Genomic DNA, 13,478 nt, shown 5'->3' with positions numbered 1-13,478 from the left:
CAGTGCGCGCAGAAGGCAGTGCGCGCAGAAGGCAGTGCGCGCAGAAGGCAGTGCGCGCAGAAGGCAGTGCGCGCAGAAGGCAGTGCGCGCAGAAGGCAGTGCGCGCAGAAGGCAGTGCGCGCAGAAGGCAGTGCGCGCGGGCACACAGCGGGGAGCGCGGGACCTGTCTCTTTAAGTTGGTGTCAAAGCCGATTACCGCAGATTTCGTCGTGATTCTGTTTTCACCGTCTGTTCTCTGTGTCTATTTTTTGTTGCGCGAAGCTGACAGGACTCCATCACAGACAGGGTGGGCTACTCCTCCAGGGGGTCTTGTCTGGTGCACGTGAACTCAGCCGAAGTTTAGATGATGGGGCCACTCTGAGCGCACGGATGAGCGCGCGATGAGCGGAGGACTGATTTGCGCAGCTCTGTGGACAACTTCTTCATACCATGGCAAGCCTGGATTACCTGCACAACAAACGAACATAGACCTATTGGTTCATTCGTTGCGCCTCGTCACACTTTTAGCAATGTCGGCTTTTATCAAAAGATAAACACACCACGTGAATTTTAGGGTCAGACGTCTGCTAAGCCTATTTGAAGTTGGCACCACGTTGAAACTGAGTGAAATTCCGGTGAAATGCAGAAGAGCGTGCGATACAATGAGGGGCACGCTCTGTATCTATCCGTGATTGCCCGAAAAGAGGGCGCCAAGCGGGGTTTCCTGAACAAGAAGACCACAGAGAATGGTCGCTGGGCCGAGAAGTACTTCGCCCTGTATCAAAATGTGCTCTTCTACTTTGAGAACGACCAGAGCGCCAGACCGTCAGGCATCTACCTGCTGGAGGGATGCGCCTGTGAGCGTGCACCAGCCCCTAAAGCATCCGTCATTGGCAGAGACCCACCTGAGAGACAGCAGGTAGACTTCACGCAACTCAGGGACCTTCATGAGGGTACACTTGACACGTTGTACTCTAAATTAGGCCTACAACTAGCCTACATTTTTAGGTTTTACATACTATTGTGCTAAACGTTTACTACATAGCACGAATTTTACGGTCTAAAACTAATATTTCCTGAGTTGTGTGGCTGACACTACAGGCTACTAATATGACTCAGATTGATGTGTTGCTGCCTCCAGGATCAGCAGCTGGGGCAGACAAAGTCTCAGAGGAACGCTCATTTGCCTCTGAGCCACTCAACCAAAAGAAGAGGCCTAAACAATCATACAAATTATGTATTAGAGTATCAAATATAGGATGACATGGTAAGAATTTGGTGGGGAAATTTCCAGTTACAGTAATAGTATAGTGCCCTTAAGACTATCTATTTTAACTTTATGTAGGCACTTTTTCTCTTTTGCTTTTACAAATAAATATATAAATAAATACTTAAAAATATTAACCTTTATTTAGCAAATAGCCTGCAAGATTTCACATTTCTCTTTGATTGTGAGTGCCATCCTTGAGTCTATGTTATGGTCTACTGTTGAAGTGGTTCGTGGTCTTTTTGCTGTAGTATGGTTAAGATGAAAGTGCAGACAGGTGCAGTGTATTTGGTGTGACAGCATGACATTAGAGCTGCAGGGGTCTGTTTGCGCTTCCTGTTTCTAGAAATATTTTGTAGTCCTTAGGTCAGAAAAAGCCCGATATCTGTACAGGGCTTCTTCAGTTGTGTTTAGCGCTGTACAATCAATAAAAAAACATGAAAGTACAGATGTGCAGAGACATTGTTTGATCATAATTGAGCATAATTAGGTCCACAAAGAGCAAGAGGTTTAGAAAAGCAGCACTATCAGATAAAACACAAGGTGAGATCAAAGTAATCTTTTTAACTGAGAGTTTTTTGCACATCAAAAGAAAGTACATGTAAATGTTGTTATACTGTAGTTGCTGTGACAGATTCAATCATAAAATGTTATGTGTTAAGTATGTAAAAATGTGTGTGGTTTTTTAAAGAACCTAAACAGTGCTGCAGTGTAGGCAATTGCAATTGCTCAATTTGCTGCACAAACTGACCAGGTATACTCAAATTCCAAAATAACAAATAACTAAATCTTGTTATTGATAGCGCAATTTTGATACTAAGCTAAACCTGAGCTGACAAAGACTTGTGGCTGTAAATCATATTAACAGTGTACTAGTACTAGTACAAGTAGCCTTAGTAACAAAAAACGTAGGTATCAGAAAATGGCAACAATTGCTAAATAGCAAATATGTAGTAAACGTTAAGCAAATATCTTTCTTTTGATACAACATTTTTGTGTGTCTTGAGACAATCCTATCGAAAGTTACTTGAAAAACTTAAAAAATACAGATTTTGCTCCAAGAAAAAAAAACAAAAAAAACATTTATGGACTTTTGAAGTTTCTGGCTCCAGATGATGATTAAAAAACAACATACAGGAAAATTATGATTCAGGTACTAGTATCAAAAACCAGGTATCACTTAATACTGGCACCATGTGAATGGTACCCAGCTCTTATTTATACACAAAACATACTTAGAAGTGAGTTGCCAGCGGGACTGTTTGTATGTGTATGGAGAGTGCCGATGCTCTGGGAGGCTGCTGTACTTGACTAAGAATAGCATCCTTGCTGGTCCTTTTGCCTGCGGACACTGTCTGAATATCAAACCACCACAAACCACCACGCACAATAAACTCACAGTGGAGTCACTTAACCCATCTTCTTTTTAAAGTTTAGAATAATCTAACAGAATGCATACAGTGCTTCCTACTTAATCATAAATTGAACATACATTAAATATTGAACAGACTTTTACCTTTTACTTACCTTAGCATTATAGGTCACTTCAGTATGAAAAAAATACTTTGCAGGTGGGTTGGTTTTAGACTGTGGTTTGTTCACAATCTAGGCCAGGAATCACTGATATATAGATAACATGTATGGTTAAGTAGGTTATGATAAAGAAATGACAGTATCAGTGATCAGCAAAGGAGGGTGGATCAATACAAATTATTATGATTCAGTGAATATATTTATTCTAAATCTAATCAAGCATTAAACTCATGAAAATAGGTGGCGCTTATTGCTATTTATCAATACTACTAACATGCTACAAATGCAACATAAATATGCAGTTTAATAACTAACTAGTCTTTTTTTCTTTTACTGTTTTTTGTCAGGATCCTTTAATGACCCTCAACACATAGACTTGAAGTAATTTTCAAACTACAGTAAATAGAATCAAAACTCAAAGCACGTGCATTGCAACACTGTAATTTCCCCCTTCTGGGATAAATAAATAAAGGCTTATCTTACCTTATCTTAATAGAGGTGGCATGGTGTAAGTCTAAGAACTAGCCGCACCAGAACTGAAATGAGAAAGAGGCTTTTAGCTGTTTTGCTTCACAAAAATGGAACACACTCCAAGGAAGGGCAAAACTAGAGTCGTTGGTTATACAATCGGAATTTAATAATCTGATAACAAACTTTTAAACACACACCTGCACCTGTTTTTAATGTTTTATATGGACTTGTTTGTTTTGTTTGTTTTTTCTGTTTGTATTGTATTTTAAACAAGACACCCATGAAAAAGAGAGCCCAAGTCCTCTCATTGGGTTCCTCTGTATAAGTAAAGATAAATAAATACAAATAAATACATTGTGGAGTCAACAAAATTGGGAAACTGATTGACATTTGCTGTGGGTGTATAGTGTTGTGGATTGTCTTGTCTAAATTGCAGGGATGTGGAATTATTCTACTTCATATGATCTTTTGCCCACTGCATATGTGTATCTGATTGCTAGTATCTTGATGCTTTGGTTGTGGTCTGTGGTGGGCCCTGCCTTAGTCTTTGTTATCCAGTCATTTAAGTGCGAGTTTGTGTTCGGGGGAAGTCACATTAGCAGTGCAAGGAGGTCTACAGGCCCTAGTGATTACATAAAACGTCCCTCCCCCATACACATGCACACACACACGCGCGCACGCACGCACATACACACATACACACACACAAGCCCTTAAGCCTCTCTGGTCCGGCACACGCTAGCAAGTGTCTCTCAGCCGCTTATCGTTACATCATTACTACACAGGCTTACTTTCTCCCAGTGTTAGCCTTACCATCACATACAATCTCTCAAACCTTTTTTCTTTAAAATACACATTTTATTTGAAGTCCAACAACAGAAAGTAAATCGCCTTGTCGCTGTCGTGCCTCATTTATTTGTTTATTAGGTATTTTTTAGTATGTAAACCAGGCCAGGTTCCATCCCTCTGAATTGGGATGGGCGAACCTAAGATACAAAATTAAGATAGATATAGATTGGTTTCATATGTAATCTGTTTGATTGAATGGGGAAAGAGTCCAGCCTCAGTCAGTGATTCCTGCGTTTCCAAGTAACACACTTCCCCTGAAAATATCTATACATAAACAGTTCACATGTCAAGGGGATTTACATAAGTGTAGTTCATAAATTAAATGTATGACCTGGAAGATTATATGTACTGGCATGGGGAGTTCACAGATGGATGAATAATTAAAATGACTAACAGCAGTATCACATCAGGCTAAAATATATTAGCAGAATGATTGGACTAAATATTGAACAGAGGTAAGGTAATAACTCTTGGCAAGTCCCTTAGTTAGCATTATAGGTCAGTTCAGTATGAAAAAAGAGTTTGCACGTGGGTTGGCTTTAGACTGGTTTGTTCACAATCTAGGCCAGTGTTTTCCTAATCAAAGTTACAGAGAACCCCAGGAGCAGAGGTACTTAAGCATAAACATATTTCTGGCATCATGCAGACAGACAATGTGGCTGGGAATCACTGATATATAGGTAACCTGTATGGTCAAGTAGGTTATGATTACACGAAAGAAATGACTGCAACAGTGATCAGCAAAGGAGGATGGGCCAATACAATTTATTTTTATACCACTGAAACTGATTGGTCAGTTCAGAAGATCTAAATAGGAGTCTAAGAAGTTTGATTGAATGCTTTATGTTCTTTTTTACAGCACTACTTCCTGATTATTTTTGGCCATGACGGACAGAAGCCTTTGGAACTTCGGTCTGAGGAGGAATCCGACTGTAATGAGTGGGTGGAGTGCATCCAGCAGGCGAGGTTAGTGAAACTTCCCCAGCCATAGTGTCCATTGAAATATTAGGCAGCTTTTATAGTTCACTGCTAAAACACTGGGAAAACTTTATTTGTTCCCCTTGAAGTCAAATAAAGTAATTTGAATTGAATCATTTTGTAAAGACTTTCCTTATTTGAATATTATCAACTCTCATACAACAATAGCACCATAACTTTCATCTGAGTGTGTGCAGTTCATATTTAGGCCACGCTGGTGCTGTATAGCTGAAATGGTTACATCACAGGCTTGTTTGTGCACTCAACCTCTCTGTTCACCTCTTACTATTTTTATCTGGCAAACACAGGATATTTTACCCATTGTTAGACATTAAATTTAAGATAGAAATAGTTAACTCATGATTTATACAATGTGTATTGGTGATGATAGCACACAAAATGCTATACATAATTTCAAACACTGTGTGCATGCTTTAGTTACTCGGACATCATCATTGAGCGCGAGATCCTGATGCAGAAGTACATCCACCTGGTGCAGATTATGGAGACTGAGAAAATTGCAGCCAATCAGCTGCGCACTCAGCTGGAGGACCAGGACACTGAGATAGAGAGGCTCAAAGCTGAGGTATGGTTAAAGCACATCTGTGCACATGCATGCATACAGATAGAATAGCACATGGTCTGACATTCAAACACATTACACTGTAAAAGCACTTAATGTGTTGCTAAAATGTTTAAGTTAAGACTGCATAAAAATAAACTGCTGTGTAGGACCATTCACCCTCAGCATGCAACACAGGGGCCTCTGTTTTGAAGCTTATGAATATTTTACTCCATGGCAATGTATTCACATAAATATTGTTGTTTCAAGATTGTAGTGCTGAACAAAACCAAGGAAAAGATGTTGCCTTACCAGAATAATCAAGAGGAGGAAGACCCTGATATTAAAAAGATCAAAAAGGTAAGTTAACTCACTGTCACTATCCCATGTATAAAAACCTTGCAAAAATGGCATACATTATCTGTGCAGGTCCAAAGTTTCCTGCGCGGCTGGCTTTGCAGAAGAAAGTGGAAGATAATTGTCCAGGACTACATCTGCTCCCCTCACGCAGAAAGCATGAGGAAGAGGAACCAAATTGTCTTCAACATGGTGGAGGCAGAGACGGAGTATGTCCACCAGCTGTCCATCCTGGTCAACTGTTTCCTCAGGCCGCTGAGAATGGCCGCCAGCTCCAAGAAACCTCCAACCAGTCACGATGATGTCAGCAGCATCTTCCTCAACAGGTAAACTCACAAGTCCCTCTGGCACTTGATAATTAAATCAATTAAGTTGCACTAATAATTTTCCCCTTTTCTTAGTGAGACCATTATGTTTCTGCACGAAATCTTTCACCAAGGTCTAAAGGCTCGGATCGCCAACTGGCCAACTCTTGTTTTGGGTGAGCTCTATGCAAGTTATATTTTTAGAACTACAAGAATTTTAGGAAGAAGGGCCAAATTGACAATAAATATATTGAATATGTATGTGAATTGTCTGAATAATTATGCTGCTAGACACTATAATAATAAGTTAACTTGTTTTATTCTCTATTTCTTTTCAACTTTCACCTTCTTGATGTTTGTTTTCAGCGGACCTGTTTGATATTCTGCTACCCATGCTGAACATATACCAGGAGTTTGTGCGTAATCACCAGTACAGCCTTCAAGTTCTAGCAAACTGCAAACAGAACAGGGATTTTGACAAACTTCTCAAACAGTATGAGTCCAATGCAGCCTGTGAGGGCAGAATGCTGGAGACCTTCCTTACATATCCCATGTTTCAGGTAGGGCTCACATACAGTGTCACATACTAACATTTGTCCTCACAGTACTGAATATCAGGATATTTCTCTTTTTTAATGTCTCAGATTCCTCGATACATTATTACTCTCCATGAGCTGCTAGCACACACACCTCATGAACATGTGGAGCGCAAGAGCCTGGAGTTTGCCAAATCTAAACTGGAGGAGCTGTCTAAGTATGTAAATGTGTTAGGTTATAGTGAATGTTGGTGTGAGCTTTAAGGCAAAGTGTTGTGTCTATAGAATGATGCATGATGAAGTCAGTGATACTGAGAACATCAGGAAGAACCTGGCCATAGAGCGAATGATTGTAGAGGGCTGTGACATCCTGTTAGACACAAGCCAGACCTTTGTCAGACAAGGTGGGCAAATTGTTAATTAGTTTTACTGGACATTTGAACACTTTTTAAATGTTGATTTTGAAACACAATTTTGCAGGCTCATTAATCCAGTTACCATCCAGCAGTGAACGAGGCATGCTCAGTAAAGTCCGTCTGGGTTCTCTGTCACTCCGTAAAGAAGGAGAGAGACAGTGTTTTTTATTTACCAAGCACTTGCTCATCTGCACTCGCACGTCTGGAGGTAAACTTCACCTGCTCAAGGTTAGCCTCATATACAGTATGAATGAAAAATAAAATATATGTTACATTTTGTTATGATACATGCTACTGAATTGGATTTTTTATCCAACAGCAAGGAGGCACACTGTCCCTGATTGAGTGTACTCTTATTGAGGAACTTGATGCCAGTGATGAGGACTGTAAGTATTGGGCACATCCTGTTGTTTGAGGCAATTTGATTATTTTCTTTATGCCATTAGCTTGTTTGTTTTTTACAGACAACGCAGCAGGTCAGGGGTTTAATCATTTACAGTTTAAGATTGTAGTGGAGCCTCCTGATGGACAGGCTTTCTCTGTGGTCCTGTTATCTCCTTCTCGTCAGGAAAAGGCTGCCTGGACCAGTGACATCAGCCAGGTTGGCATCTTAATTAAATCAGATACAGTGCTGCAGTTATGTTGTCCATGCAGCTTACAGTGTCAAATAACTGTCTTTCAGTGCATTGATAATATCCGATGTAATGGTTTGATGACCAGTGTGTTTGAAGACAACTCTATAGTTTCTGTACCACACATGATCAAGTAAGTCTACGTTTGACAGAAAACATAAACCTTTAGCTTTTTAAACAAACAACTTATATTCCTATATTCAGATCTGATGCCCGACTGCATAAAGACGATGTGGACATATGCTTCAGTAAGACCCTTAACTCATGCAAAGTCCCTCAAATCCGCTATGCCAGTGTGGAGCGTCTACTGGAGCGCCTCACTGATCTTCGCTTCCTGTCCATCGACTTTCTCAACACATTCCTGCACACGTACAGGATCTTTACTACTGCTGCTGTGGTCATAGACAAACTGGCTGATATCTATAAGAAACCATTCACCTCAATACCGGTGAGGTATGTGTTACCAAAAGTCATTATCCCACTCCCACTTGTACTCATTCTTCATCACGTTTATTGTTAAGTCACCTCATTGTCTTTGTCCTATCGCCGTTGCTTTCCCTCGTGTCTGTCATTGCCTCAGGATTGAGCAACTTTCCTGTGATCGTCTTTCTGTTATGTCAGTTTGTCCTGACTATAGTCTGAAGATCACTCAGCTTGCCCTGGATCAGTCTAAGTACAAACTCTCACAAAGTCGTGTCATTTACTTGTCATTGTGTACAGCAAAGTTACAGGGCAACTATTGTTTTTTTATTCTGTTACAGGTCACTGGAGTTGTTCTTTGCCACCAACCAGGGAGCATGGGGAACTGATCCCTTGAACAATAAATCTCCAAGACTGTGCCGCAAATTCTCGTCCCCTCCTCCTTTGTCCATTCCCTCCCGGGCTTCCTCTCCTGTGCACAGCAGAAAGCTCTCCCTCAGCTCCCCAGTTGGCCCCAAGGCAGCAGCCCTGGATCTGACCACTACTCCTTCCTCATCAGCAGCAAACTCACCCACATCCAGTCACTGTCCAGGCATCTCCTCCCCCCCTCCTATGATGACCAGAACCCCCTCTGGCTTCTCTTCTCCTCCACCCACTGCCAAACGCTCTCCCAGCCTACCTCAAGCCTCAGGGATGTCCTCTCCACCCCCCTTCTGCACAAAGGCCCCTCTGGACCTAAGCCGTGGTCCCAGCTCCCCAGAGCTAAGCCCATCTGCTGGGGAGGACGTCAGTGGAGAGCTGCCTCGCATCGATGCTTTCTGTGGGAAGCTGAGGCGCAGCATCCGCAGAGGTAGGATCCCACAACATCCACACTATAATCCACGTGTTAGCATACTGCCAACACACATTCCAAGAATGCTATTTAAATTCCTTACTATAATTTATGTCACAATCCTTACACTTTAATATTAATTACACTTTTAACATCACAAATGTGATAAGAGACCAGGAATCAAATTAAGCAATCAGTACTGAATCCATGTTTAGGATTTACCCCATTTACTTTATTTATTTTCTTTAGTAAGTATTGTTTTCCAGACTTGTGCTTTATTAATTTTAATTATAATTTTTTATGATTATTATGATTATGATTATGATTATTATTATTATTATGCTGACATTTTACATGCCAGTTTTAAATGTCTGGAGGCTATGCAGTCTATAATTTTCTGTAGATTAATGACGACTGTTAAATGATTGATTTGATTTTGATTTGATTTGATTTGACTTGATTTTGATCTTTTACTGTAACCATAAGAGAGTTTTCACTATACACTATGTATTTGCTTCCTGTGCAATTTAGTAACACAATGTGTCTGCTTACAGCTGTGCTCGAGTCAGTGTCACTTGACAAGTTCATTCCTGAGACTTTGGTGAGCAGTGAGTCTGGTGATGTATCGCCCTGTCGCTCCCCTTCTACACCCAGACACCTGCGCTACAGACAGGGAGGAGGTAACCCTGTTTTTTTAATAATAATTAAATAAATACAATAAAACAAAAGTACAAACTTCATAAGGTTCACATTATTGTTGCAGTGACTTCAGGAGACAATTCTCGCACAATGTCACCAGCTTCAGCATTTGCCATCGCCACTGCAGCTGCCAGTCACAGCAGCTCCCAGGGTAAATAACACACTACTGATACTAATACACATAATACAAGTGGACGACTGAGGGTCTACACAGACAACTATACAGAAGTCACAGAACATTTCTTCCAAAATACTGATAACATTAACTTTTGGAAATTAGACTTATTATCATTAATTCTGCTCTTTTCTAGGCTTTAGCAGCTCAGAAAAAAACTGTGATAAAGAATTCATTATTCGCAGAGCTGCCACCAACCGAGTCTTAAATGTTTTGCGGCACTGGGTGTCAAAGCACTCCCAGGTAAGTTAGCATAGATGAACATTTGCAGCTAATGTTCCTGATCAGTAGCTGTGAACGGCCCCTCTTGGGCTAGAACTTACCAGGACACTGAACTTTAACCCCCTTTGTTGATCTTTTTAATACTAACAACTCCCCTGTGTGGTTCCTTTCTTGCATGCTTGGTGTGTTCCTGCAGAAAAGAAAACATTCTCCCTAAGATGCTAAGATCAAGACAATAAGGATGATGATAATAATAATAATAATAATAATAATAATAATAATAATAATAATAATAATAATAATAATGCCTTTTCTGTTTTGTGCAGTTATTATTGTGTCATCAATATTTAATATTCTTCCTGTGCTTTTAAGTATGACTGTTTGACTTCAGGATGGTTTTAACCTACTTCGACACTACGAAATCTGTGTCTATATGTAAAAATAACTAATTGTATTTTTTTATCATTCTTCTTTTTTCAGGACTTTGAAATGAACTGTGAACTGAAGTTGGGGGTCATTTGTCTTCTGGAAGAAGTGCTTAAAGATCCAGACCTTCTGCCTCAGGAGCGAAAAGCCACAACAAATATTTTGAGGTTTTACAAAAACCAAAGCCCAATTTAAAAAAGAAAATTAGAATGACTTAAAACAGTGTCTTTGGTTGCAGTGCTCTTTCCCAAGAAGATCAAGATGATGGCCAGCTTAAGATTGAAGACATATTACAATTGGTCAGTAGACTACAGTGGCCTGGGTTATTTGAAGCCCACATTAAAATGCTACTCTATTCAAAATATGAAGTACATTCATCACGCAGTTGACAAAATTATATGTTTTTGACACAGAAAAGCTGTCCCCTACTTCACTTCATTGCGGTAAGAGAGGTACTTTTTTGGTAACACATTAGAGTATCCCACCACTATTACATTATAGTCAAATTAATAATCTAATAAAGTCTAATAAATTAAGAAAACACATTTTTAAAACATTGGTAAAGTGATGCTTTACACTAAAATGTGTTGATGTGAGAACCAATACTGCAGTTGTGAATAGTTCTAAGTTCCCTTAACCCTGGTATATGCAACCAATTGAACTCCACTAAGTGTTGACAGACCAAGTGCTATTAAACCATATAACCACCAAAGTTATTTTGTGATTTTAGGCAGAGAGTCCCAGGACTGAATGTTTTGAATCGCTCTCTGCCATGGAACTGGCAGAACAAATTACACTGCTGGACCACATAGTATTCAGAAGTATTCCTTATGAGTGAGTATCAGAAACAGCTGTTTTATATTATGCCCTACTATACCTAACCCATAAACTATAATATGGTAAAATGACATTAAAGATAATATTCTAATGATGATAATTCACACAATGAGATGATATAGTCCAATATTTAAAGGGAGTTCCTGGGCCAGGGCTGGATGAAGGCTGACAAGACAGAGCGCACCCCCTACATCATGAAGACTAGTCAGCACTTCAATGAGGTAAATCAATTAGATACAATAAGATTCGATACGATTTCATTGATTTCCAAATTATATAATTGTAATCCATAAAACATAATGACGTCAGTAACAGTCCTATTTATAAATGCTTCTACCTCAATTACCCTTTATAATTAAAACAATATTTAATCCCATTTAGCTCCTCATACAATCTTTGCCATACCTACCATCTCTTTTTATACACCCAGAATCAAAAAAGAAGTAGGTAAACATGCATTTCAACACAAAGCACCTACTGGCTGGAACTTTCTTTCAATTTCCATCCATTCACTGACCTCTCTCCCATTGTTCAGGAATGCTGTTTTAAAATCCAGATTCTTGGGACAGTTTGGGAGGGTGGGTTAACTTATAGAGCTCTGTATGTTAGTGTGCGCACGTGTCTGTGTCTTATGTGTCATGTTTTGTCTTATGCATTATATATTGTAAATATTGTAAATGTCAACTGCTGCTAATGCTGCTGTACCTTTTCTCAGGATCCCCTCAACGATTATCCTCTTACTAAAGAAATGTTAAATGTTTAAAATGTTAAATACATTTATTATTCTAGTATATATTTAGTAGTTTCCTTGGTTTATCTGTTCCCCACTGGTTACTCTTAAATCTGAAAAAAACTCTATTATCTGCAGATGAGTAACCTGGTGGCCTCTCAGATAATGGCCAATACAGATGTGGGTTCCAGAGCCGGCTCCATAGAGAAGTGGTTAGCTGTGGCTGACATCTGTCGCTGCCTCAATAACTACAATGGTGTGCTCGAGATCACGTCTGCCCTTAACCGTAGCGCCATCTACAGACTGAAAAAGACATGGGCCAAAGTCTGCAAACAGGTTGGATGTTCTTTACAAAGATCACTTATTTGTTGTATTCATTTGTTCATAAGTTTTTTGTTTGTTTGTTTGTTTTGTTTGCTGTTTTTTTTAGACAAAGGCACTTATGGACAGACTACAAAAGACAGTATCATCTGAAGGAAGGTTTAAAAATCTCAGAGAAACACTGAAAAAGTACATACAGAAAGAAATATATTTTTAAATAAACAATGATACTTAATGCTCCATCCCTAATTTCTAATAAAATAAAAACTATACTCTTTTTAATCTTTGCAGCTGTAATCCTCCATGCGTCCCATATTTGGGCATGTACCTCACAGACCTGGCATTTATTGAGGAAGGAACACCTAATTTCACAGAGGAGGGTTTGGTGAACTTTTCCAAAATGAGGATGGTAAACAAATCAATCGATTTTGCAATGCTGGTTATCTCAAAAAGATACTTAATTGGTTCTTTGCTCTTTGCACTAGATATCTCATATTATCCGAGAGATTCGTCAGTTTCAGCAAGCCCCCTACAGGATAGAGCACCAACCAAAGGTATGATGGGTTATTGTGGCTAATAAGATGTGCATAGTGTAAATACTTGGGTTAATGCAGGCAATATTTCCTCATTTCTAGGTGACACAATTCCTTTTGGATAAATCACTGGTAATGGATGAAGACACACTCTATGAGCTCTCACTGAGCATTGAACCTCGAGTCCCTCCAAGCTGAGAATCTGAATGCACAGCAAACTTACATTTTGTAAAAGAGGAAACTAAGGCAAGTGTCACGTATCTGCACTGTCTTTAAGGATCTCAGGTGAAAATGTGCCTTTTTGAATTAATGAGTATTTGTTTGTAATACAAAAAAAACCCAAACAATACAAAATATTAGTATTACATAGTAATAGCCAAATTGAATATATAATAAAA

The 13,478-nt window shown here is 39.4% G+C and overlaps 1 protein-coding gene across 3 annotated transcripts; it reads left to right on the top strand.

Annotated features, from left to right (window-relative positions):
• The first annotated feature begins 250 nt into the window (after window positions 1-250).
• On the top strand, window positions 251-13,411 carry rasgrf2a (Ras protein-specific guanine nucleotide-releasing factor 2a). 3 transcript variants are annotated; one of them, XM_055231953.1, is made up of 29 exons: window positions 251-898; window positions 4,959-5,065; window positions 5,516-5,663; window positions 5,910-5,999; window positions 6,069-6,322; window positions 6,398-6,477; window positions 6,668-6,861; window positions 6,946-7,055; window positions 7,123-7,241; window positions 7,318-7,481; window positions 7,573-7,639; window positions 7,718-7,854; window positions 7,936-8,018; window positions 8,090-8,338; window positions 8,466-8,558; window positions 8,647-9,155; window positions 9,692-9,817; window positions 9,901-9,987; window positions 10,148-10,254; window positions 10,714-10,826; window positions 10,898-10,958; window positions 11,073-11,111; window positions 11,390-11,493; window positions 11,633-11,717; window positions 12,389-12,562; window positions 12,657-12,736; window positions 12,839-12,956; window positions 13,033-13,101; window positions 13,183-13,411. In XM_055231953.1, the coding sequence occupies exons 1-29, from the start codon at window positions 620-622 to the stop codon at window positions 13,276-13,278; spliced, it is 3,942 nt and encodes a 1,313-aa protein (XP_055087928.1). In that variant the 5' UTR covers window positions 251-619; the 3' UTR covers window positions 13,279-13,411. The 3 variants fall into 3 exon arrangements, with proteins under 3 accessions (XP_055087928.1, XP_033845750.1, XP_033845749.1); XM_033989859.2 differs by having other exon boundaries at window positions 252-898; window positions 11,073-11,102; window positions 12,365-12,562; XM_033989858.2 differs by having other exon boundaries at window positions 252-898; window positions 12,365-12,562.
• The last annotated feature ends 67 nt before the right edge of the window (window positions 13,412-13,478 follow it).

The sequence above is a fragment of the Periophthalmus magnuspinnatus genome, chromosome 23, assembly GCF_009829125.3.
Source record: "Periophthalmus magnuspinnatus isolate fPerMag1 chromosome 23, fPerMag1.2.pri, whole genome shotgun sequence".
Taxonomy (NCBI): domain Eukaryota; kingdom Metazoa; phylum Chordata; class Actinopteri; order Gobiiformes; family Gobiidae; genus Periophthalmus; species Periophthalmus magnuspinnatus.
Note: the sequence above shows the minus strand (reverse complement) of the source record. Positions and strands in the feature narration are given on the sequence as shown.